The 24,354-nt window shown below is 57.1% G+C and overlaps 1 protein-coding gene across 4 annotated transcripts in view; it reads left to right on the top strand.

Moving 5' to 3' along the window:
- The first annotated feature begins 2,357 nt into the window (after positions 1–2,357).
- Positions 2,358–24,354, top strand: part of DOC2B (double C2 domain beta) — a 32,358-nt gene continuing 10,361 nt past the window's right edge. Inside the window, exons 1-7 of one of the 4 annotated variants that reach the window (XM_045490480.1) lie at positions 2,358–3,317; positions 11,451–11,530; positions 12,117–12,143; positions 13,417–13,491; positions 15,777–15,886; positions 16,068–16,194; positions 18,848–19,005. In XM_045490480.1, the coding sequence (XP_045346436.1) occupies positions 2,945–3,317; positions 11,451–11,530; positions 12,117–12,143; positions 13,417–13,491; positions 15,777–15,886; positions 16,068–16,194; positions 18,848–19,005 (950 nt within the window). In that variant the 5' untranslated portion in view covers positions 2,358–2,944. The remainder of the gene's footprint in view (positions 3,318–11,450; positions 11,531–12,116; positions 12,144–13,416; positions 13,492–15,776; positions 15,887–16,067; positions 16,195–18,847; positions 19,006–24,354) is intronic. The other 3 variants (XM_045490482.1, XM_045490481.1, XM_045490483.1) reach the window with 3 other exon arrangements.

Here is a 24,354-nt window from a genome sequence, read left to right as displayed (position 1 = left end):
GATGGTTTGCACCAGGAAGGCAGGGGCAAAAGAATTACGACGGACTGAGTGCCTGTTGCGTGCCATCCGTCCCCATCAGCATTTCTCACACACTTGTTCGTGGCCTCCCCCACTCCACCACTGAGGGGCCTAAGTTAAGCAACTTGGCCAAAGACAGACACAGTTAGGGGCCAGGAGACACTGGCTTTTGAGTCCAAATTTGCCTCACTCCCCAGCCCATAGTCTTTGTAGAAAAATGGTCACCTGCCCGGATAACACCAATTCTGTCCCTCCAGGGGAACCCTGCCCCTTCTCGGTGGGGCTCATAGATGGATGAACTCAGACCGTGGAGTGGCTCTCCACTCTGCCACCTGCCAGAGGTTGGTCCCACACCCTCCTCCCCTTTCTCCAGCGGGCACCCCGGGGTTCCCCAACTCAGTGCTTTGGAGGCTGGGCCTTCCACCCCACTTCTTCCAGACTCTCCAAGAGCCAGCACCTGCAGGGCCAAAAGCTGTGAGCTGCTCCTCCAAAAAGCCAGACCCACAGAAGGTCAAGAGGCCAGAGGGAGAGGTCAGCCCCCTTCTGTCCCCACTCCCAGTGAACACAGGGGTATACCTTTGACGTCAAAAGGGGTCAGGGGTCAGGATATCCACTCTCATTCCCAGACCCTTGACTTCCTGAAGCCTCAGTTTCCCCAGATGTAAACAGATGACAATACTCTCTTGCTCCTCAAGTGAAGGACTTATGAAATGATGGCTCAGTGTCTGTACTTTAATACCCGTATCATTACATAATCACTTTGTGATGCAGCTACCTCTGGCATAGAAGTCACTCTGTGCCTATTTAAGAACTAATCCCCTTAAGCATTCCCAGAAATGAGAAACCCACTGTGTTAGGCTTCCAGGCTTTCCTGGCCTTCCCTTGGCCTCTGATTCTTGGAAGGTTGGTTTTTTTCTCCTACCGGGTTCCCAGATCATCCTTAGGGAGCCCCCAGGCTGGTTCATTCCTATTGTAACCACTGAGGCTTGGCCGCCTCTCCCCACCCCCCCCCCCGCCCCCGCCCCCCTAACTCTGGGAAACGAGGTTTTACCTGTGTTTCCAGCTCTGCTCGGACCCTTCAAGCTTCACAGGGGTGGAGAGGAAGAGGCAGAGGAGGGGGTGCGTGGAAGCTTCAAAAAAGTCAGAACACCTGGGTTCTACTCCCAGCTCTGCTACAAGCCAGCAGTCACTGTGGGTAAGTCATCGTGCCTGAGCTTTAATCTCCTCGCCTGAACACGGTAACAGTATGCCCTGTCTACACCATGGGGTAATGTAAGGGATCAAAGCGATGGCAGCTGGAAACGGTCTTGATATAGTCATGCCGACTATCACCACCCAGTGCAGAACTTACAAAACAGCGTATGGTTCTCCATCATTTCTCACCAGTGAGTCTTGTCTCTCAAGGGAAGGGAGAAGAGAAAGCCAACCCTGTCGAGCACCTCTGATCTGTCATGTCCTATGCTGGAAGGGGCCTCCCCATAATGCTGTGAGGTTGGAATTAGCCCCATTTCCCAGATGAGGAAACTGAGGTTCAAAAAGATCAGATGATCCGTCAGGATGTAGCAGCTGGATGTGATGAGAAAGAGCCTCCTCTCTCTTCTCTCTGTTCCCCCCACCTCTTTCAGTGGGTTATGGTGGAGGGAGGGACACAGGCTTGGGGCTCTCCTCATTCAGACTCATGGAGGGGACCCAGCCAAGAAGATAAGCATTTCTGATATGTCAGAAGCCAGGCAGTAAACAGGATTCTGTCCAGGCCCAGGGCTCTCTGGAGACACACCTGTATAAGCAGCAGCCATTCCCAACAGAGCTCTGTTCCCGGAAAGCTCTGGGCTGGGCTGCCGAGATTTGTTTGGTTATCTGACCATGTGGGAGGCTTGAGCAGGTGGGCAGGCCACGCCCTGCCTCCCCACTTCTGCCTCATCCATCATCACCGGGCAGGTGTCTTCTGCCCAGGCCATGTCTGCCCTCCCCCCTCGGGACCAGTCTGTGGTCAAGGTTCTCACCCATCCTATCCCCATGGGGAGAGCGGGGCGAGTTCCTCAAACTGCTCACTAACCAAGTGAGGGACTGACTCCGGGTTAGGGAGAGTGTGTGCTTGTATGTGACCCGAGAGGAATTGTGAACAGCAATGACCTTGGGCCACTGAGGATGTACCTGCCCTACCAGCGTGTGAGCAACACACGTTGCTCACACACATTCCTAGGAGCGTGGCTGTGTGTCCTGCTAGATGGGGGTGGAGGGGGATGCCCCGAGTCCCCTGATCACTTCTATGGGTGTGTCTGTGTGTGTCCTGTTAGGCAGGTGTGTATCGGGGGGTGAACGGCACCCGCAACCAACTCTGTATGGGTACATAACGTTTGCGGATGTGTCCTGCAGGTGTGAGCCAGCGGACGCTTCTGCCAAGCGTCTGCACACGCTTCTGTGTGCTTAGAGTGACTTGGCACCCCCGCGTGTGTCCTGTGGGAGGGAACGGAACCCCACAAGGGCTGGGACAAGCGGGAACGTGCGAGTGTGCGTCCTGCGGCTCCCTGCTCAGCCTCCTGGCGGTCCTGCCCGTGTGCGCGAGTGGAAGGCGCCCGGGGCCCGCGGGTGTGCGCGCGCCGGTGCCAGTGCGAGTGAGTGCGGCGCCGTTCGCTCGCTCCGCTCCGCGCCCGCCCGCGCAGCCCGCACACTCACACTGCTTGGTTGCTGCCGGGTGACGCGGGCTGGGCCCGCCCCCCGCCTGCCGGCCCCTGGCACTCACTCGCCGGCCGCCGCCGAGCAGGCAGCAGCCGCGTCAGGGCCGTCCGGGGGGCGCCGCCGGCGATGCCCGCAGCCCTCGCCGCGCCCCGCCGGGCCTGCTGAGCCGCTCCCCCCCCCCCCCACCCCGGGCCGGGGCCGCGCCGGGCCGGGCCGGGCCGCGCCCGGGCGGGGCCGCGCTGCCTGCATGACCCTCCGGCGGCGCGGGGAGAAGGCGACCATCAGCATCCAGGAGCATATGGCCATCGACGTGTGCCCCGGCCCCATCCGGCCCATCAAGCAGATCTCCGACTACTTCCCCCGCTTCCCGCGGGGCCTGCCCCCGGACGCCGGGCCCCGCGCCGCTGCGCCCCCGGACGCCCCCGCGCGCCCCGCCGCGGCCAGCGCGGGCCGCCGCAGCCCCTCCGACGGCGCCCGCGACGACGACGAGGATGTCGACCAGCTCTTCGGAGCCTACGGCGCCAGCCCGGGCCCTAGCCCCGGCCCCAGCCCGGCTCGGCCGCCCGCCAAGCCGCCCGAGGACGAGCCGGACGCCGACGGCTACGAATCCGACGACTGCAGTAAGTTTCCAACTCGCCGACTTCCCGCCCCCTCCCCCGGCCCGGCCTCTCGCTCGCTCCCCGACCTCGTGGGTGCCCCGGCCCCCTGCGGTCTCCCCTTTCGCCGGCATCCACCCCCGCCGGTGGCGGCCCCTCGCCCGCTCCGTGCGCTCTCCGCGCGCCCTACAGAGGCAGTCCCGAACCCCTCCCTGACCCGCACTGGAGAGGTGGGAAGTTTGGGGGCGCCCCCTGGGGGTGTCCCATTTCCGGGGCCCGGTTCTCGGAGCCCGCGCCGCGCCCCCTCTCGGCCCGCCGGCGGGGAGCTCCGGCGCGGGCGGCGGCTTTTGTTCCGGGGAAGGGCGGAGCTGCGCCCCGGGGAGACACCAGTTGCTGCCTGCCGCGCGGTCCTCCCCGCTTGGGAACCCGTTGCGGGGCCGGCCCCGCAGCCGAGGGGCCGGGCTGGGGCGGGAGGTGGAGGGGCCCGGGGCCGGGCCGGCCTCCCGAGTGGGCCCGGCGGCCCGCAGAGCGCGGCGGCTTCGCTGGCGCCCGGGCCGAGCACCAAAGGACCGCGGGGCCGCTTGTCCTTTGGAAAAACCTTGGCGGTGGTTCCTCCTGTGTCCGTGGACCCCGCCGCGGAGCTCTCCCGGGCCGCCGACCTTCGCCCACCTGTTACGCCCGCTTTCCACCGCCAGGAAGGGTCACCCAGCACGCGCCTCCTCCTCCCGGGGCTGAGCCTGGAGCCCCAGCGAGTGGGCAAGCGCGGGGGTCCCCGGGCCGAGGCCCGGCCGGCGGGAGCTCCTCGCCTTTCCCGTCTCTGAGGGTGCCTGCCGCGCCCGACCCGGGACCTTAGGGGAAACCGAGGTGGAAGAGGTCGCTGCCTGGTTCGGAAGGGGTTGGCACGAGACCGGGGTGGGGCTGGGGGACAGCGCTGCTCACTAGGGTCCCCAGCCGAGCTGTAGCCCCAGTCGCGTCACTGTGAGACCTGCCACACCAGCCCTGCCAGGGATGTGGACCTTTCCACGCAGGGGTCGCCCGCCGGCTTCGCCAAGGCCTGCTCAGCTGAGTCCCCCCACAACCTCGTGCTGCGCCCACGAAGGTGGCTGCGCCTGGTTTGGGTGCTTACAAAGGCCTAGGGCCGGCGGCCTGGAGTTTCCCAAGCATAAAATGTGCCTCTGGAAGCTGAATGTGGAGGTCATCAGCACCACTGGGGGAGGTGGCCCACCGATCATTGTCCTACCTAGGGAGGCCCTGGAGGAGAGAGCTGGAAGAGGCCCCACCTCCATCCTCCAAGGGGAGGAAAGTGCTATGTACTTTCAGTGGGCCTGGACCGCAGCACTCTGGTCGGAACCTGGTGTATTGAGGCCTTGCTGTGGGGCATGGACGTGGGAAGCAGCCCTCTCCCCCACCCCCTTCCCTGCCAGCTTGGGGAAATTGGGTCGTGGGAGTTGATTGTCCTCAGGTCTGTGCCCTGGATCTTCCCCACCCTCAGCTCCTGGCACCCTGGGCAAATCGCAACCCCTTACTTGCCATGCATCTGGGAAGGACCTAACTGGGACCCAAGTCACCCCTTTGGATGTCATGAATCCAAAGCCACCTCCAGAAGAAGGGTTAGGGAACCTGTTGCCCTTCCAACATCTTTCCTGCTGTGCCAAGGGAGTGAGCTGGCAGGGCAGGGCTTCCCCGTGAACTTCAGGGAACCCTCCTGGTGCCACCAAGGGCCCTCTGGATGACACACTGTTATGAGGTGAGAAATCTTGTCATTTCTTTGGGCTCTCCCTAAGCCCCCAGGCAAGGTGGCCCAAAAGTCCCAAACTCAGGCCAGCTGCCTCATCTCCAGTCCATCAACTCAGCAGCCTGTCACTGAGCACTGTCCCAGCAGCAGAGAGTGGGGCAAAGGGAAACAGGATGGGGTCATGGGACCCAGGGAGCTCACGTGTCCCAGCAGGGGACAGACTCAGTTGAGGTGGGCAATGCGAAGCCATCCTGGACACAGCCTTGCCAGCCTGAACTGTGGGCTGGCCACACCCATGACACCAGGCAGTCTGTTGAAAAGAGCTAAGGAGGAGGGCATATGGCTGAGCCACGGCCAGCTTGGCCCCCCTTGTCCCCTTCCAGGAGCAGCCCACCCCAGACTTGGATCCCATCAGTGGCCGAACAAACATCCTAGGCATGGGAACACAGAAAACTCGGCTCCTTCCTGTGGTGGGACCAGGCTGGGGGTGGAATCGCTCTTCAGCAGATACCCCAGGCCGAGGCCCCCTCTCAGCCCTACCAGCCAGATCCCTAGAATAAGCCTAAGTGATTCAAGCCAGATGGTTCATTAGGGCTTTAGCCAGGGTTATGCTATTTGCTGCCCTAATTATTGGATTATCTCTGTTCTAACAAAAAGAAATTAGGGCGGTTGCTCTGTTGTCCAAGGCTGAGAATGAAGTGCTGTGTATTTATTCAGCCTTTCCCCTCTTCTCTTTAAAGCCCATCCTTTATTAAGGCACCTCCAGGCACAAGCACAAAATTCACATGTTCCAAACTGATCTAATAGGGGGCGATGGTGGGGAGAAAACGCAGTGAACGTTGGAGTTAGAAGCGCCCTTCCTCCCACGGGTCCGCGGTGTGGCCTGGCCAAGCTGGGCTGGGCTGCCTGCTGCCCTGGAGAAGGGCCCCGGGCCCTGCCCTCTGCATGTGCTTCTCCCCTGCCGATGCCCTCCCACCCACTCTCCACCTGGGAGACCCAGGCCCTTCTTCAAAACTATAAAGACTAGAATGCCCAGGTTGCAAATAACAGTAAACTCAAAGTGCCTTAAACAGTGAGGACAGTTGAGATCGTGGGACCCGCAGGTAGGTTTACGCAATGTCTCATCAGCAACCTCGGAGGTGATGGTTCTGCCCCCCTTTCCACTCGGCCATGCTCTTCTCTTCGTAGGCTGACCTCCCTCCCGGTGCAAGGCGGCCTCTTCAGGTCCAGGTGTCACATGTAACAAGAAGATCCTAAATTTGACAAGGGCGAGTTTCCTTGCCCATATCTCGGTTCGAGGGTGAGGACAGCTCTCCCAGAGTCCCCAGGAGACCTGTCCTTCTGTCTCATTGGCCAGAATTGCATCACATGCCCGTGCTCACACCTGCCCCTGCATGATTCGCCCTGGTCTGGGTCAGGAGCGATGCCCCTGGAGGCCTGGAGCGAGGATGGAGTGGAGGAATCGCTGTCCCGAAGGCCCTCAGCTGGCAGCGTTTCCTGGTCCCTGCTGGCTGTGACTCCCCTTCCTTTGAGCCCAGTCATGTCCTGCTCACACCATATTTCTATGGATTCAACGTTACAAGACCAACTGTACGGCCGGCACTGTGCTGAGATTCACGAATGCCCGAGACACAATCTCTGACATGAGGGATTTCACGGAAACCGAGATGCACAAGTAGCCCAGCAGTGACAACAGGGAGGCAGGAACCCGAACGAGAAGCGCTAGCATGCACAGAGTTTACCCACAGAGAAGGCTCTGCTCTGAGGCTGGGAGAAGGGAAGAAGCAGGCTGGCACAGTGGAAGGAGAAAAGAGAGGTGCTCCTGGCAGAGGGAGTGCCGTGTGCACAGGTAGAGAGGCGTAGGAAACACAGCCCGGCACAGGTGCCCGTCAAGTGGCTCAGGACAAGGTGGTCATATCACAGAGGGCCTTCAGTGCTACACCAAGGAGGTTAAACTGAGTCCAGGAGGCAGTGGTGAACCTTTGAATAATTTAAAGCAGGAGAATGATTAGACTTACAAAGGTCCTAAAGTTCTAATCCTCTGCCCCAGAGCTGCTGGGAAACAGAGACTATGGCTCGTTCTTCTTTGTGCCTTCCTGAAGTTCTTGGCTCAGTGCCTCAGTTTTCCCAACTAGGAAATGCTTTCAACTCGGGCTTGACCATTTTTCTGTGGTTCTTGCAATAGTTTTTTTTTTTTTTTTTAATTTATTTATTTTTGAGAGACAAAGTGGACGCAGGGAAGGGGCAGAGAGAGAGAGGAGACAGATCCAAAGTAGGCTCCAGGCTCTGAGCTGTCAGCACAGAGCCTGACATGGGGCTCTAACCCACAAACCGTGAAATCATGACCTGAGCCAAAGTCAGACGCTCAACCGACTGAGCCACCCAGGCGCCCCTTGCCATAGTTTTTTAAAACTATTTGAGAGGCTGACATTTTTCTTCAAAAAGAAAAAAAAAAAAAAAAAAAGAACAACCAGGGCAGATTTCCTATCCCCAAGGGTGTACGGGTGAGGAAAGTCCAGGTGCAAACCAAGGTCAAAATGATGCTGTCAGTCTCCATCAGCAGAGCAAAGGGATGTTTGGCCTTAGAGGAACTGACAGGGGCTTGAGCCTGATTTTCTCTGAATTAGCCCCATTAAAGCTCTATAATTATCGACAGGCGGGTGACAACTCTCAAGGGCCCATTAGTGACCAACCCTCATTATTTTTCCAAGGATGTAAACTTTAGCCAGGACACGTGATTTGAGTGGGTGGAGGGCAGGACCCAGCGGCTCACACAGACGAACACCTTCACCTGCCCTTAGGGCCCTCCTCACCTGCACCGTGAGCCGGCTCCGGGTCGGCAGCCCAGCCCTCCCTCGTCCCCGAGAGCGACTTGGCTTTTCTCTGTTTCTCTGTTGCGTCCTCCTAAGGTTTCAGCCACGCAAAGTGGCAGACAGAAAAATTGGGGGAAACCACTAGGCTTTAAATTTTTTTTTTTAACGTTTATTTTATTTTTGAGACAGAGACAGAGCATGAACAGGGGAGGGTCAGAGAGAGAGAGAGACACAGAATCTGAAACAGGCTCCAGGCTCCGAGCTGTCAGCACAGAGCCGGACACGGGGCTCGAACCCACAGACCGTGAGATCATGACCTGAGCCGAGGTCGGACGCTTAACCGACTGAGCCACCCAGGCGCCCCACCACTAGGCTTTAAGAAAGGAACTATCAGGATGGAAGTGAAGAGGCCTGGATTCTGCATCCAATTCTGCTGTGCAACCCTGACCAGGTCACCTCCCCTCTCTGAGCCTCATTTCCCTGAATGGGAAATGAAGACTTTGGACGATAAGATCCCTGCCTAAGAGATCTCCACCACCAGCAAGTTTCTACCAATGGTGACCACGCTTCTATTTACAAACTATTCTTTTTTTTTTTTTAAACATTTATTTATTGTGAGAGAGAGAGAAAAAGAGTGCATGTGAGCAGGGGAGCGGCAGAGAGAGAGAGAGAGAACCCAAGCAGGCTTGACTCGGGGCTCAATCCCACAAACCCTGAGACCACGACCTGAGCCGAAATCAAGAGTCAGACGTTTAACCGACTGAGCCACCCAGGCGCCCCTAAAAACTATTATTTCTTACAAAGCTTCCGTTGGAGTTCAAAAAAATTCATCAATCCTGCAGCCGTGGGGGAGGGGGGACCGCACTGGGTGCGCTGTTCCTTCCTGGGAATTGATAACAGGTGCTGGTTTCCCCGAGCAGCGTCAGCTGTCCCTAAACAGGGATGTCTGGAGAGCCGGTGAAAGGGGCTCTTCTCTTCTGGACCTAAGTTCCCCAGTGGGGAGCAGGTAGCCCCGCCGTCTGGCTGGCTGTCCTTCTCTGAGAGTGGGCAACGGGCAGAGATCGTGGGGTGTGCATCTTAACACGTGGGCATCACACCCAACCCCCGCTCCCTTGAACAGCTGGAGAGCAAGTTGGTTGGAACGGACCGGCCACGTGGATTGAACATCTGCTCCCTGCCGGTGTCACTGGCATGGCTGAGGCAATGGTCCCTCCTCTCTGGAAGCTCATGTCTGGCGGGAGACTGGACCTGGGGAGGCCTGAACCGAACAGCAGACTGATTTCCTGTCACGTAGAGCCAACAGCGTTGGAGAATGTTCTACAGGCAGGGACCTGGAGAGTCTGGGGCCCGTGGCTGTGTGCGCTGTTACAGGCGTGGTGTGATACGAACCTCGCTCACAGCACCCCCACCCGCCCAGCTGCAAAGATGGGAGCCAGGATCCAGACCGCAGCCAGATACAGTTAGCGCTGAAGCACACAGACTCTACTGACGAAAGCGCCTTAGGCGCCACTCGAGCCCTGTTGACTCATAGTTTGGACACAATTCTAGTAAAGATTCTCCCCTGGTTTCGTGGAACAGACAGGGGACTATTGAAAAGGAGGGAGAGCTGTATGTGCCTACCGGAGGCAAGTATTCTAAGAGGAGTTTCAGGCTGATGGCCAAGGAGGAGGCAGAAAAACGAAGAAAACAGTATCTGTGACCATTTGTGTATCCTGTCCACAAAGGCCGGGAGGGGAGGGATCCAGTTTGGAACGAGTTCATTCCAGAAGGCGTCTCGGAGGGGCAAGTACAGTTATCTAGAAAAATCGCCAAAATAGATCTGCTCTTTCTATAATTACATACTGAGCATTTCCGGTCCCCCAGGGGCTGCGTCAAGGCACAATGCTGTGAGGTGGGCTCTGTGGTGTCTCCATTTTGCACATGAGGAAACTGAGGCACAGAGAGGCAAGAAAAGCTATCTAAAGTCACCACAAAAAAGCACAGTACAGCCAGGACTTGAACCCGAGGTCCGGCGTCAGAGGGTGGGTCTCCTACCCCACGTGTGCCCCTCCCAGGCAAGGACAGAGACTGGGCTGGCTGCCTTGCCCTGTGTTAGGAGCTAGGGGGCAAGACAAATGCGACTCAGTGCCATCACCTCAAAATGAAGGGCAGCTGCACACGCATGGCCCTTAAGTTGCCCGTTTCTCTGCCAAGCCAAAGTTAGCCATGCCCCATGCCCCGGCCCCTGCACGAGCTCAGGGGTCTGCAGGCATACGGTCCCTGTGGATCTACTCCACTCTGCCACCATAGTGCACAAGCAGCCGTGGACAAGATGTGAAGAGATGAGCCTGGCTGGACTAGGCCACTGGGCCATAGTTCGGTCTAGAACCGTGTTGGGTGCCGCTGGCCGGAAGAACAGAGCCCCGCCCTCCCCCTAGCCTCACTCCACCCACTCAGCCCCCCAGCCCCCGGTCGGCCTGTGGTTGGAATGCCCTTTCTCCCAGCGCCACTGTGTACTGGCCAACCCCTAATCATCTTATATGGCTCAGGTGAAGCATCACCTCCTCCAGGGAGCCTTCCCTGGTGGCCCCAGTTCACATCCTTAGACCCCTATTGCTCCTCGCTCACCAGACTCTGTTAGGGTAGATTCTTTCCATCTGTTTCTCCTATTAAGCTCCGCTTTCCTTGGGGCAGGAGCACCGCCTTATTGATACCCTCATCCCTAGAAACCAGCTTATCGTAATACTGTTTGGTAAAGAATGAATGAATGAATAGCATGCCAGTTGACCGGCCCGTGTCTGGGTTTCTAAAGACATCCTGAGAGACTCACCCCTGGAGGCCTGCTGCTCACCCACAACCCCCGCTTTCGTGCCAGGAGCCACGTCAACATGGGAGGCCACAGCTGCTGTGTGTGATTGTCCCCCGGGGTTGCAGCTGCACCCAATTATTGCCAAATGCTCTGCCCAGCCCTAGAGAGTTGCCTGCTGCCTTTAAAAGGCTTGCAGCTCAGCAGCGTGAGGATCTAGGTGGTTCCTTGCTGCCTGCGCGGGGCCCCCCAGCGGACCAGAGAGACGGGGGAGCCGCGGCCCCAGGTGTTGCTGGGGAGTGGGGGGGTCAGCCAGTCAGCCTGGCCGGGACCCACAGCCTCTCAAAGCCGTGTCTCCTCTGACTTCTCCCACCGTCCTCATGACCCTTCACGGGTGAGAGAAACTGACGCACAGAGCCAAGTCTGGCAGTTGCACGAGGACGGCAGGAGGACAGGAACCTTTAGCTGAATGCCCTGTACCCTGGGCACACTGGGCCCAACGCCGGACCAGCCCCAGGCCCAGCACCACAGCACGGGGGTCTGGGCTGTGGGGCCTGCCACCTGGGTTTGACTCCTGGGCCGCTACTCGTGGTGACCGGGGCTGACGTAGCCTCACTGAACCTCGGCTCCTCGGTCGTCTGGAATGTGAGGAGGACATTGCTCGCTTCCTAGGGCTGGTGGGGCTAAGAGGCTGGGTGGAGAGATTGGGTGCAGTAGGGTCTTGGTCGATAGCAGTCACTGTGGGCACCTGGTCCCACCGCACAGGGGTGGATGATACTCTGCCACTGTGTGGCCAGTGCGTGACCCAAGCCCCCTGTCCGCAGCTGCCCTGGGCACGCTGGACTTCAGCCTGCTCTACGACCAGGAGAACAACGCCCTGCACTGCACCATCAGCAAGGCCAAGGTAGGCCCCCGCCGGCTCCCACGGTCCCCGGGATCTGAGGCCCCTGCTGGAGTTGGCGGGGGGCGGGGCGGCTAAGATCCAGAGGCCCATCCTCCCCACTGTTTCCTGTCTGGGCCTTGTGGCACCTGCATCGTGGGTGCAGGGCAGGGAGGGAATTCTGGCCTAAATCCTCTCCGCTGCCCCAGAAGGCCTTGCCGGGCCAGGCACTCAGGGAAGGAGTAGAACAAGGAAGCAGAAAGAGAATGAGAGAAGGAAGGCACAGGTTGGGGGCGGAGCTGGGGAGGGGCTGTGGAGGAAAGGAGGGGAAGCAGAGAGATGACAGGTATGTCCTGCTAGACCGAGAGGGTTCGAATTGGTTGCCTGTGACCCCTGAAGTTCCCAACACCTGGGCAACCCAACCAGTGGGTGGGCACCCATGCCCTGCTCCAGGCAGGGGATTCATCTCCCGTGGGCTCAGTGCCTAGCCTTGCTCTCTGGTCTCTGGGTTGGGGCTGGGGGCGTCTCCCACCTCCGGCTGGCAGGCATCAGCTCTCTTCTTAGCCATGCTGTTCCCTCCACCCCCCGCATCGATTCCTCTGGGAGGAAGGTGCCAAAGTTGATGTTCTCCCGCAAGGTAAGGGTGGCAGTACAGCCTAGTGGGACTCCCAGTAGAACCGTGGAGGGGCCTGGGCCCAGACCCCATCCTGGCCCTGACCCCCCTCGGGAGCTGCCCGGGCTGAGATGCAGGGGCTCCAGACCCTTAGGAAAGGAGCTGAGAACCTGGTGATCCGCAGCCACGCCAACGTGGGGTGCCAGCCGCAGGGCCCGGGCAGGTCCCTTTCCCTCTCCTTCCACCCAGCTTTGTAGAGGTGGTCCGGGCTTGGGAACTGGGAGCAGGCACCAGCTGTCAGGCCACTCTGGTCAGAGCCACCCAGTCTCTTCTCCCTCCCAGACACCAGCCCCTCCTGTGCCGTGTGCCCTGCCTTCCCTACCAGGGGGGAGAGGGGAGATTGGAAGCCCTGACCTCCAATCTCAGCCCCCCTCCTCCCCAGCTCTCCAAGCCAAACCGGAGGGGGGGGGGGGTGAGAGCCTCCTTGGAGGTGGGCCTGGTCATGAACAGCCGTTCATCTGTGATGCCACGGGGTTGCGAGCTCAGCCCCACACAGGCCACGGCTGCCTCCCTCCATGCCCAGGTGCCACCGCGGAGGAAAGAAAATACAATTTCCAGAAACCAGAGCAGTCATGAGGTCTGCTAAGACCCTGTCCGCTTATGGTTCCATCGGTTCCCTGGCTGTGCACACTTGACTGAAGGCTCAAAGTTAGCGAGGGATGCCATCTTGTGGAAGGACCCTCCAGGGCCAGCCAGGACGTGTGGCCTCCTTGGATTCAGGCGGGCAGGAAGCGGTGGCAAATCTGGAGCAAAACTGAACCTGGTCTCCAGGACCCAGGACATTTTCCCGTGGGAAAGAGGGAAGTCTATAGATGAGCAGATAGAGGGTCACGTGGGCAGAGGGTCAGTGAGGGAAGCCGTGGGTTTGGGGAGCGGGGGAAGAGGCATCCGGAAGAAGGAAGGGCCTCACCAAAGCAGGATAATGAGGCCCTCATTCAGAGAAGGGTGAGTCACCTGGCCTCCATGATCTGGAGGAGAGAAAAGCTGGTCTGACAAAGACCGACCCTGACGCCTGCCCTGGGCCGGGACGTGTAGGGGGAGGGGCGATTGCTCTGGCGCTGAGCCATCCTCCCAGTTCTGAGGGCGTGGGCTCAGGGGTCTCTGCAAAGAGGGTGGTGAGGGGACCCAGCCAGGAGGTCTGGGCACGAGGGATGCCTGCCGACCCCGTGCCTGGAGGCCCTGGCTGCTCTGTCTCCAGCTCCCGCTTCACACCTTTGGCTGTCCCCCCTCCACTCAGGGCTTGAAGCCGATGGACCACAACGGGCTGGCGGACCCCTACGTCAAGCTGCATCTGCTGCCAGGAGCCAGTAAGGTGAGGGGGTCCACCCCAAGGCTGCCAGCCGGCTCCCCCTGCTGCGACAGGGGCCCACGCTGGGCTTGGAGCACCCAGTGAGGTGTAGAGCTCCCCTGCCCCCTCACAGCTCAAGCAAGTTGATGGGACCTCAGTCACTTCCCTCCACCCAGAGCCCCCAGTCAGCCCCACAGCCTCGTGGTGCGCCTAGGAAAAGGGAACTCTTTCTGGAAAAGACTTGCTATTAAGCCCAAAGCTCAAGGTGACCCTCTGCACTAGATAGAAGGTCTAGACTTTCTTACGTCTTACAGTTCAGTGTCTTGTTTTTAATTTTACGGGAGAGAGGGTTAGATCATCTTTTCAGAGTTGGGTGTGGGACCCACAGACTTTTCAGGGGCAGGCTGTGTGGACCCCGTTGCTTGGTTGGTGGTGGGGGGGGGGGGGGAGGTTGACAGGAGACTAGCTCTGCTTCTAAGAGGACACCAGCGGGAGGCTGGGGCACACGGGACACGGGGCACCAGAGCACGAGCAGCAGAGCCCGAGGGCTGGTGGTCTTGTCCTGGCCTCTGCTCTAAGAAACCAAGAGTTTGGAAAGGACTTCCTGGCCTTCAAGTGGCCTGCTAGGAAGAGACTGTGATGGAAATGCCCTCTTGGGGAGAGGGCTGCCCTTGCCCCTGACTCTTCCCAGGCCAACTAAGCAGGGAGGAGGCTGAAGAGCCATGGGCTGCTAGGGCCCGAGTTGGGTCTGAGGCCCAAACCCCCTATGCCAGCGTGTAAGGGCTGAGGCTCCCCACCAGTCCAGGAGGGCCACCTGGCAGAGGCGATTAGTCCCGCTTCAGGAAAGCAGGGCTGCAGGGGAAACAGCAGTGGCCAACCACCTGTGCCTGGAGGCGCTGGGCCACCACTCCAGGCCTCAGTGTCCTCCTGTTACAGGTAGGGCGTTGTGACCAGGGGAATGTCCCCAACTCAGAAGCGTGATGGCTGTGAGTCCCTAGACTCACAGGAGCTAGAATCAGCAGTACCAGGAGGCTGAGTCGTAAGGACCTTCCCACACACACAGGAGCTCCCGCATAGGGCAGCGTTTTATAAAAAGCCGTCGCCTGATCAAGAAGGCTCCTGAAAACCATGCTGAGAAAGAGGTACTATTATGCCCTATTTTGCAGCAGGAACTTGACGCTCCCAGGGGGCGAGTAACCTGCTGGGCTCCACAGAGCTTGGGCAAGGACAGCTGGGATTGGAGCCCGGGCCCGCCTGACCTCCTAGCCTGGCTGCGGTGGCCAGCCTCAGGGGGAGCCCGTCGTGGGGCTGAGTCCCAGGTGGGCAGGACAGATGAGTATAAAAGAACCAAAAGCTATGGGAAGCAGAGGGAGGAGTGGAGGCGATGGGGCAGCCCGGACCCGCCGCCCCACGGGCATTTTCTGGGAGATGGTGTTCCAGGTACAGGGAAGGGCCTGACCGAGGCAAGGAGGTGGGTGGGAGAGAAGGCGGCCCCGTCGCCAGGCTTCTCGGCAGCCCAGTGCCAGCACCTCCTGCAGAAACGCAAGCTCGGAGCCTGGACGCCGGGAGCCCCCGTTTTAGTTTCCTAGGGCTGCCCTAGCCAGTTGCCGCCGACTTCCTCGCTTGCAGCACGCATTTCTTCTCTCCCAGTGCTGCAACTCCCATGGGGGTGACACCCAGCGTGGCAGGGCTGCGGGAGAGGCCATTTCCACCCTTTTCCAGCAGCGAGAGGCCGCCCGCCTGCCATTCCTCCCTCCACCTCCCACGCCGGTGTCCGCCTGTGACTTCTTCCCTCCTCGAATGTTGCTCCCCCTGCGTCCCCCTGCGTCCCCCTGCGTCCCCCTGCGTCCCCCTGCGTCCCCCTGCGTCCCCCTGCGTCCCCCTGCGTCCCCCTGCCTCCCCCTGCCTCCCCCTGCCTCCCCCTTCTGCTTTCAAGGGCCCTATAATCACATTGCATTGAGCCTGCCCGGCTCACCTGGAAAATCTCCATGTTTTATTTTTTATTTCTAAAGCTTATTTTTTGAGAGAGAGCTTGCATGTGCACATGCACACATGAGAAGGGGAGGGGCAGAGAGAGAAGGAGGGAGAATCCCAAGCAGGCTCTGCGATGTCCTCACAGAGCCCAGAGTGGGGCTTGACCCCACAAACCGTGAGGTCATGACCTCCCCCCACTGAGCCACCCAGGCGCCCCGACCTCCATGTTTTAGCCAGCCAATTTAACAACCTTGTTCCCCTAGGCCTACTCAGTGTTGGGGACCCAGCAGGCCTGGACTCCCTGACACTCACAGCCTCGTTTCTGCACTCACCAGGCAAATAAACTTCGAACGAAAACTCTCCGAAACACTCTGAACCCCACATGGAATGAGACCCTCACTTACTACGGGATCACAGACGAAGACATGATCCGGAAGACCCTGCGGTGGGTGAGGGCCCCAGGCCCCTTCCTCACCTACGCCCCGCCCCAGCCTCCCCCCTTGGGCTGGCCCTACTGCCCACGTCCCCAACCACCCTGCACATCCCTACGACTTTGAAAGCAAACGGAGAGCACCGCCCACCCGGCCCCCACCTCGTATCTGAAGAGCTGGCTTCTTGTCCTCCAGGATCTCCGTGTGTGATGAGGACAAATTCCGCCACAATGAGTTCATCGGGGAGACGCGCGTGCCCCTGAAGAAGCTGAAGCCCAATCACACCAAGACCTTCAGCATCTGCCTGGAGAAGCAGCTGCCGGTGAGTGGGGGATGGGGCTCCACAGGCTACCTGGGCTCCCCCCCTGCTTGGCAGCTCAGGGCCAGTGGCATTTATTGAGCACCTACAATAGGCCTGACCTGGCTTCAGATGCTGGGGAAGCAGACAAAAATCCCATCCTTCATGGAGCTTGGGCAGGAGACGGATTCAAAACGAGGCGAGTTACCCAAACAGAGCCTAGGTTAGACAGTGCTCAGGGTCACGAAGGAAAGCACTAGTGGTCAGTGGTTTAGATGAAGCTTTGGGGAATATTCCTGGCAGAGGGAATAGCAGGTGCCAGGTCTGCTAGAGGCACAAGCAAGAGGCTGACTGCGTGGATCAGGGAGAACGATGGGACTGGGTCCTAGGAGGGGAGATCAGAGGTTGGTGGGGGAGGGAGCTGGGAGGGACTCCTCACCGTGAGCAAGATGGGCCATGGTGGGGGGCAGCGGGATGCCACGCAGGGGCTAAGGCCTCTGACTGTCTTAACAGGCTCCCTGGGCACAGGCTCCCTGGGTGCAAGCTCGGAGGGAGAGGAGGCTGAGGGTGGGGAGAGCCGTGGGGGGATGAGTATGACCCAGTGGCAGGGCGGGTGGGGTGCACAGTGGAGGAGGAGTGGGTGTGCGGGTAGATCAAGCATCCCCGACGTGGGGGGGGTCGAGCGCCTGGAAAGATCAGAGGTCACTGTGATGTGGAGGGCCATGGGAGGAGCCGCTGGGGATGCTCCGGGAGCACAACAGGCATGAGGTGCCTGTGAGACACCTAGAGGAGCCTAAAATTAATCCTTTCCTAGAAATGGTCAAAACCAACTTTGCCCCCTGCTGTCCGCTGCAGCTGAGCCCTCCCAACCTCTGTCCATCTGTGTCTCCCTTCCCCTCTCCTCCCTCACCACCCCCATCCCCTTCCCAGCTCTTGGAGGCCTGGCCTTCACCCTGTTCAGAAGAGCTGGTGGGAGGCATTGGCCAGGGGGCCCCAGGACCCTGAGACCCTCCAGCAGCCTAGTGTTGAGGGCACAACCCCCCTTTTAGGGCATTTTCCCCCCAGAGGCCTGGGCAAGGGGAAGGCTCATCCCTGGTAGGGCCCGGGCCCGGGGACAAATGCTCCGTGCAGGCTGGCCCTAGTCCAGCCCTGGAAAAAAAAGTCAGCCCGAGGCCAAGATCCCAACTCTGCCTTTTTGCATAACCTGATCAAATTTTATTCCCTTGTCATATTCTTTCCAACTCCTAGACATTTGAGTGATGGATGGATATAACCTTTTTTATTTTATCACGAGTCACTAGCCAAAACCCACTTTTTCCGAATGATCTATGTCACTTCTAAAAGGCAACATCAACCCCTTGTATGGTTGTGTTCCTGAATTGTGAACCCTGGCATGACAAACCTCTGTGTGGGGATGGGAGTGCACAGGGATGTGGGTGCGTGTGCAAATGCGTGTGGGCACGTTCTCAAGTAGGTGGAGCACATGCGTGTGTTCACGCACGTGGATGCATGAGAGTACGCGCGTGCCTGTGCTTGGGCCGTGATCAGGGTGTGGCCAAGCCTTGCTTGGATTTGCTAGTCGCTCGCCGGTCTGGTCTCAGGCACGAGGTAACCAAGGAATGCGGTTTAAGATCAGTGCTCTGGCAGTAAAGACCCGCTTTGATGGCACATCTTAGGTTTTTACGTGGTCTGTGAACGTTATTCGTTCTCAGTAAGTACTGAACCATACCCGATCCAATGGTCTTTCTATGAAACAACCCAGTGTATAATGAACCCCGCCCCCCCAAAAAAGCAGCTGAAAATCTGCTCATCTATATCGTTTCATGTTCACCCGTCACCCAAACTAGCACAAGCCCGCTGTTTACTGAGCCCATCACACACAAAGCACCAGGCCCGAGTGGCAGACGGTTAAAACCCCTGTGCCTGGTCGGGGCCGTTAATAATGGCCGTCCAGCACTGTGTCGAGAAAGATGCTGAGGCCTCCTCTGAGCTTAGAGTAAATTCGGTGGCCAATTAGTCCTGTCTGCTCTGGGTGTGGGAGTTAGGGGAGGTGGCCCTTCCCTCACCTCCCGGGCGTCCCATCTCCGGAGAGGTGTAGGCATGAACCCCTGCCAATGAGGAGCCACACGGGACGTCACTTGAGTGACAGGCAGAGGACCGTTGTGGGCAAAGGGCTGTGGCTGGGACTTCAGTGAGAGGAGCCTACCAGAGAGGCCCAAGGAGGGACCCTGGGGCCTCTAGCTGGGTGTGTCCAGGTGGATGGAGGGTCAGGAGAAGAAGATCCAGACGAGTGGGAGCCAGACAGTGGGAACCGTGCTCTCAGGAGGGTGGGGAGTGGAAACCCTCAGGCTAGTCGGGGTGGGGGGGGCGGGGGGGGGCAGATGGGGAGACCTACAGTTGAGGTCTGATCCCTGAGGCAGCCCCGGGCAGGGACCAGGACACAGGAGGGGCCCCCCTGTTCCGCTTGGGGTCGGGAATATGTCGAAGCTGTATGCGGGCTCTCCCCAAGGGGGCTGCCCCCTGCGCCCTGAAGGCTCCAGGAAGTACCTTCGGGGGGGGGGCTGAGTCCAGGGTGACCCCTCCCCACCCACCGGGCCAGCGGACCGCTTCAGTAGCCCCTGGCTGCGGGAGAGAGTGGGAGCGCGTGAGGACGGCCAGGTGACTGCCTGCCCCACAGGTGGACAAGACAGAAGACAAGTCCCTGGAGGAGCGGGGCCGCATCCTGATCTCCCTCAAGTACAGCTCGCAGAAGCAGGGCCTGCTGGTCGGCATCGTGCGCTGTGCACACCTGGCCGCCATGGACGCCAACGGCTACTCGGACCCCTACGTGAAGACGTGAGTGAACGGCCCGGGCCAGCCATCTCCTTCCCCCTTCACCTCACGGGACGGGAGCGTGGCGTGGCAAGCGCTAGAGCATCTCCCGAGGCAGGGTGGGCGCCGCACCCCCAGGAGCGTGTTCTCTTCTTGGCCACTCTGTGGGTTAAGTCTGACCAGCCACGTCTCCCAGAGGAGGAAGCCGAGGCCTGGAGAATCTGAATGGCTTCCCGGGTCACGCAGAGAGAGCGTGGTTGTCTCCTGACACCCCATTCGGACTTGCCCTTGACTGCGGCCTCAGGAGGGGCCGTTAGCAGGTTGGAGGAGGGGCCGGGCCTGGCACGGGCATGGAGATCCAGAGCAGGAGCTCTGCTGGGACTTAGGGCTGCCCGTGTGTGCCCAGCCCCGTGCTGGTGCCACAGGTGCCCGTCAGGGTCCACCCCGCCCTGCCAGGGGGGCCCATGGCAGTGCTGGAGAGAAACCCTAACTCGGGGGGGCGGGGGGGGGCTGTGCAAGGCCATCATGCACCTGTGCCAGGCTATGCAGTGACCCTAGCTTGGAGGGGAAGGCAGGAGCTGGTAGCCCTGCAGACAGGGAGGAAGCGGGACACACAGCGAGCACCGTCCGTGCTTTGGGCCTGCTACAAATAAATGATGGACGTTTGCTTTCACAGTGAGAATTTCTGGAAGGGTGGGACGCAGGCAGGAATTTGGCTCAGCAGAGGGGAGGCATTCCTGTTTAGGCAGAGGAATAGACGAGCTAAACCTAGAAGAGGGATGAGCCTGGCCTGAGGGGACAGTGAGGAGCCCCAAGGGCCGTGGGGTGCCTTGACACCATAGGGAGGCCAGGCCTGCCACAGACACAACTCTGGGGCCCCCTACCATTCCCATCGGCCTCCATTCTATTTCTGTCACTTTTAAGGTCCTATTATAGGGATGCCTGGCTAGCTCAGCCAGTGAAGTGTGTGACTCTTGATCTTAGGGTTGTGAGTTCGAGCCCCACGTTGGATGTAGAGATTACTTTTAAAGATCTTAGGGGCGCCTGGGTGACTCAGTTGGTTAAGCACCCCACTGTTGATTTCGGCTCAGGTCACGCGTGATCTCCTGTTTCATGGGATCGAGCCCCGCTTTGGGCTGTGTGCTGACACAGGGGAGGCAGCTTGGGATGTTCTCTCTCTCTCTCTCTCCCGCCCCCCTCGCTGCCCCTCCCCCCTCGCTGCCCCTCCCCCCTCGCTGCCCCTCCCCCCTCGCTGCCCCTCCCCCCTCGCTGCCCCTCCCCCTCCTCCTCCCCCTCCCCCATAGTCTCTTGCTCTCAAAAATAAGTAAAATGGGACACCTGGGTGGCTCAGTCGATTAAGCGTCCGACTTCGGCTCAGGTCATGATCTCACGGTTCGTGAGTTCAAGCCCCACGTCGGGCTCTGTGCTGACAGCTCAGAGCCTGGAGCCTGCTTTGGATTCTGTGTCTGCCCCTCCCCTGCTCATGCTCTGTCTCTGTCTCAAAAATAAATAAAATGTTAAAAAAAAAAAAAAAAGTAAGCTTAGGTTAAAAAAAAAACTAAGATTTTAAAGTAAGTAAGTAGGATTTTATTTATTATAAAATGTGGTACAGCCACTCCAGGAAACCATCTGCGGTTCCTCAGAAGTTAAACATGGAGTCACCATGTGATCCAGCAAGTCCACTCGAGAGCTGGAAACACACGTGCACACGAACACTGGTACATGAATGCTCACAGCAGCATCAGTCACAGGGGACAAAAGGAGACCACCTAAATGCCTGTCAGCTGATGAGTGGATACCAACAGTGGCATAGCTACACAGAGCGACGGGATTCAGCCATAAAACTATGGCTATGCTATAACCTGTATGAACCTTGAAAAGACCATGCAAAGATTATGCTAAGGGAGAGAAGCCAAGCACAAAAGAAGCCACACGTTGTAAAACTTCATTTATACGAAAGCCTTAAATAGGCAAATACGGGAGCTCCTGGGTGGCTCAGTCCATTAAGCATTGGACACTTGATTTCAGTTCAGGTCGTGATCTCACAGTTTGGGAGTTTGAGCCCTGCATTGGGCTCTGTACTGACAGCGCAGAGCCTGCTTGGGATTCTCTCTCTGCCCCTCCCCTGCTTGTGATCTCTCTCTGTCTCAAAATAAATAATCTATGTATATATATAGGCAAATCCACGGAGACAGCGAACAGATTAGATTGGTAGTTGGCGGGGCTGGAAGGAGGTTGGGGGGAAATGGGGAGTGACTGCTAACAGGTACTGCGTTTCTCTCCCAGGTGACGAAAATGTTCTAAAATGGACTGTGATGGTTGCCCAGCTCTGAATATACTAAAAACCATTTTTTGTACTTTATTTTTTTTAAGTAGGCACCATACCCGACATGGATCTCACGACCCTGAGATCAAGAGTCCTCTGTTCCACTGACTGAGCCAGCCAGGCGCTCCCAATTGTATGTTTTAAAACAGCGCGTTATATAACGTGTGGATCATATTTTTTTTTCGAGAGAGAGAGCACGAGCAGGGGAGGGGCAGAGTGAGAATCTTAAGCAGGCGTCACGTATAGCACAGAGCCTGACAATGGGGCTCGATCTCGACTGTGAGATCATGACCCGAGCCGAGATCGAGAGTCGGACACTTAATTGACTGAGCCACCCAGGCGCCCCTGAATCATATTTTAGTAGAGCTACTATTTAGAACTTCAATGCCATCAGGCCCAGCAGCAGGGCCAGGTATAATGGGAAGCTGACCTGGGTCACATGGTGCAGGGGCTACTGGTTTTCCACATAAACAGTGATTTGAGGGGTGCTGGACTCTTGATTTCTGCTCAGGCCATGATCTCACAGTTAATGAGTTCGAGCCCTGTGTCGGGCTCCATACTGACCATGCTGAACCTGCTTTGGATTCTCTCTTTCCCTCTCTCTCTGCACGCCCCCACCCAAGGCTGTGCCTCTCCATCTCTCAAATAAGAAAATAAGGAAAAAAAAAAAACAGTGATTTGGGTCCCCACCTCAATCATTAGCAAAACCGTGATTTCCAGTAGATTAAAGACTACTGTGAGAGGAAATGCCATAACCATCCAGAATATAATCAGGAGACTCTCCATAACCACTGGAGGAAAAGTCAGCCATATCCAGTCAACTAGGCAAATGTGGGCACCCTGTGGCTGCATTATCTCCCTCCCAGGTTTGTATCCTAGAAACCCACGTACGGGTGAGAGGCTGATTTTTGCAGCATTGCTCGGCATAGCAGTACACTCAAAATAGCCACGCGTTCATCAGCAGAAGAATAGATTAATAAAATGTGGCATATGCGTGTAATGAAGTAGCGTGCAGTTAAAATGAATAAATTCAGGCTAGATAAATTAACATGGACAGCTATCCAAACATGCTGATCCCCAAAGCAAACTTGAGAATAGTGTTTCTGAACATCTGTAGATCTCAAATATACAGCGCGATACTGTTTCTGGACGTTTGTAGATCTCCAACCCTGCAGAGAATGTCCTAGCAGTGGTGGTCTCTGGGGAGGCAGGGAGGAGGGGGAAGGGACTGGGGAGGGCAACAAAGTGCCTTCACTTGTATCTGGGGTGCCAGAGCTCCGGTACAGGAGGAAAGCCAATCCAAAGCCAAAGTGGCGTGAAATCTGAAAATCTGGCTCTGTCCACCTGCCGAGTTGACAGGAATTCCAGGTTCCTATGATGGATTAAAAGTCAGATTTAGTGAGGTATAATTTACACGCTGTAAGTTTCTCCCCTTTTGAAGTTTAACTGCTACATACAATCTTGTTCTCACCACCGCAGTCAAGATAGGGAATACCTCTGTCACCCCAGAAAGTTCCCCAGCCCTAGGCAACCACGGATTTGTTTTGATTCCCAACAGTTTTGCCTTTTCCAGCCTTTTTTTTTTTTTAAAGTGCACTTATATTCATTTTGAGAGAGAGCACGAGCACATGCATGCACAGGAGGGGCAAAGAGACAGGGATAGATGGAGTCTCAAGCTGCCTTGGTGTTGTCAGCACGGAGCCTGATGCGGGGCTCGAAGCCACGAACGGTGAGATCATGACCTGAGCTGAGATCAAGAGTCGGATGCTTAACTGACTGAGCCACCCAGGCGCCCCTCCACACTTTCTTTTAAAGGTAACCTTTCAGCATGTTGCCTTTTAAACCTAACTTCTTTCATGTAGCATAACGCATTGGAGATTCACCCACATGATCACGAGCACCCGTAGTTTGGTCTTTCTTTTTACCAGATAGTCATTCATCACATAGAGAAACCACAAGTTGTTGCTCAGTTCCCCTTTAGGTTGAAGCATGTTTCGGTTTCCTTTTTTTTTTCTTTTTCTTTTTTTTTTTTTTTTTTTTGAGTATAATTGACCCACAACGTTGCCCTGTCACCATACAATGCTATTACAATACCTTTGACTATATTCCCTATGCTGTCCCTTTTGTCCCTGTACTCATTCCATACCTGGAAACCTGTGTCTCCCACATCCTTTCCCCAGTTTTGCCCGCACCCCCACCCCCACCCCCACCCCTCTGGCAGCCACCAGTTTGTTCTCTGTGTTTATGGGTCTGTTTCTTTGTTCGCTTGTTTTATTCTTTAGATTTCACATGAGTGACTTCACATGGTTTTTGTCTTTCTCTGACCTATTTCATTTAGCTTCATACTCTCTAGGTCCATCTATGTTGCTGCAAATGGCAAGATCTCCTTCTTTTTTATGGCCGAGTAATATTCATGCGTGTCTGTCACCTCTTTATCCATTCATCTATCCATATCTTGTCTATTGTTAATAATGCTGCAATGAACACACAGGTACACGCATCTTTTAAAATTAGCATTTTCATTTTCTTTGGATAAATACCCAGTAGTGGAATTACTGGGTAATCTATTTCTTTTTTTTTTTTTTTTCCACATTCTATTTATTCACTATTGAAGGATAGTTGACACACGATGTTACGTGAGTTTCAGGTGTGCAACACAGTGATTCAACACGTGTGTATATTATGCTTTGCCCACCACAACTGTAGCTACCCTGTCACCACACAACGCTATTACAATATCGCTGATTATATTCCCTATGTCGTGTCTTTTATTCTCGTGACTTACTCATTTTACTGGAAGCCTGTATTTCCCCCTCCCCTGGGTATTTTCTGAGGAACCTCCATACAATTTTCCACAATGGCTGCACCAATTTACATTCCCACCAATGTGTATGAGAGTTGCTTTTTCTCCACATCCTTGTCAATATACTTGTTATTTCTTGTCTTTTTCATACTAGTCATTCTGACAGGTGTGAGATGATATCTCGTGGGTTTGATTTGCATCTTTCTGATGATGACTGATGTTGAGCATCTTCCCGTGTTTCTGT

This window comes from Leopardus geoffroyi, chromosome E1, assembly GCF_018350155.1.
Source record: "Leopardus geoffroyi isolate Oge1 chromosome E1, O.geoffroyi_Oge1_pat1.0, whole genome shotgun sequence".
NCBI lineage: Eukaryota > Metazoa > Chordata > Mammalia > Carnivora > Felidae > Leopardus > Leopardus geoffroyi.
This window is presented reverse-complemented; position numbering and strand designations above follow the sequence as displayed.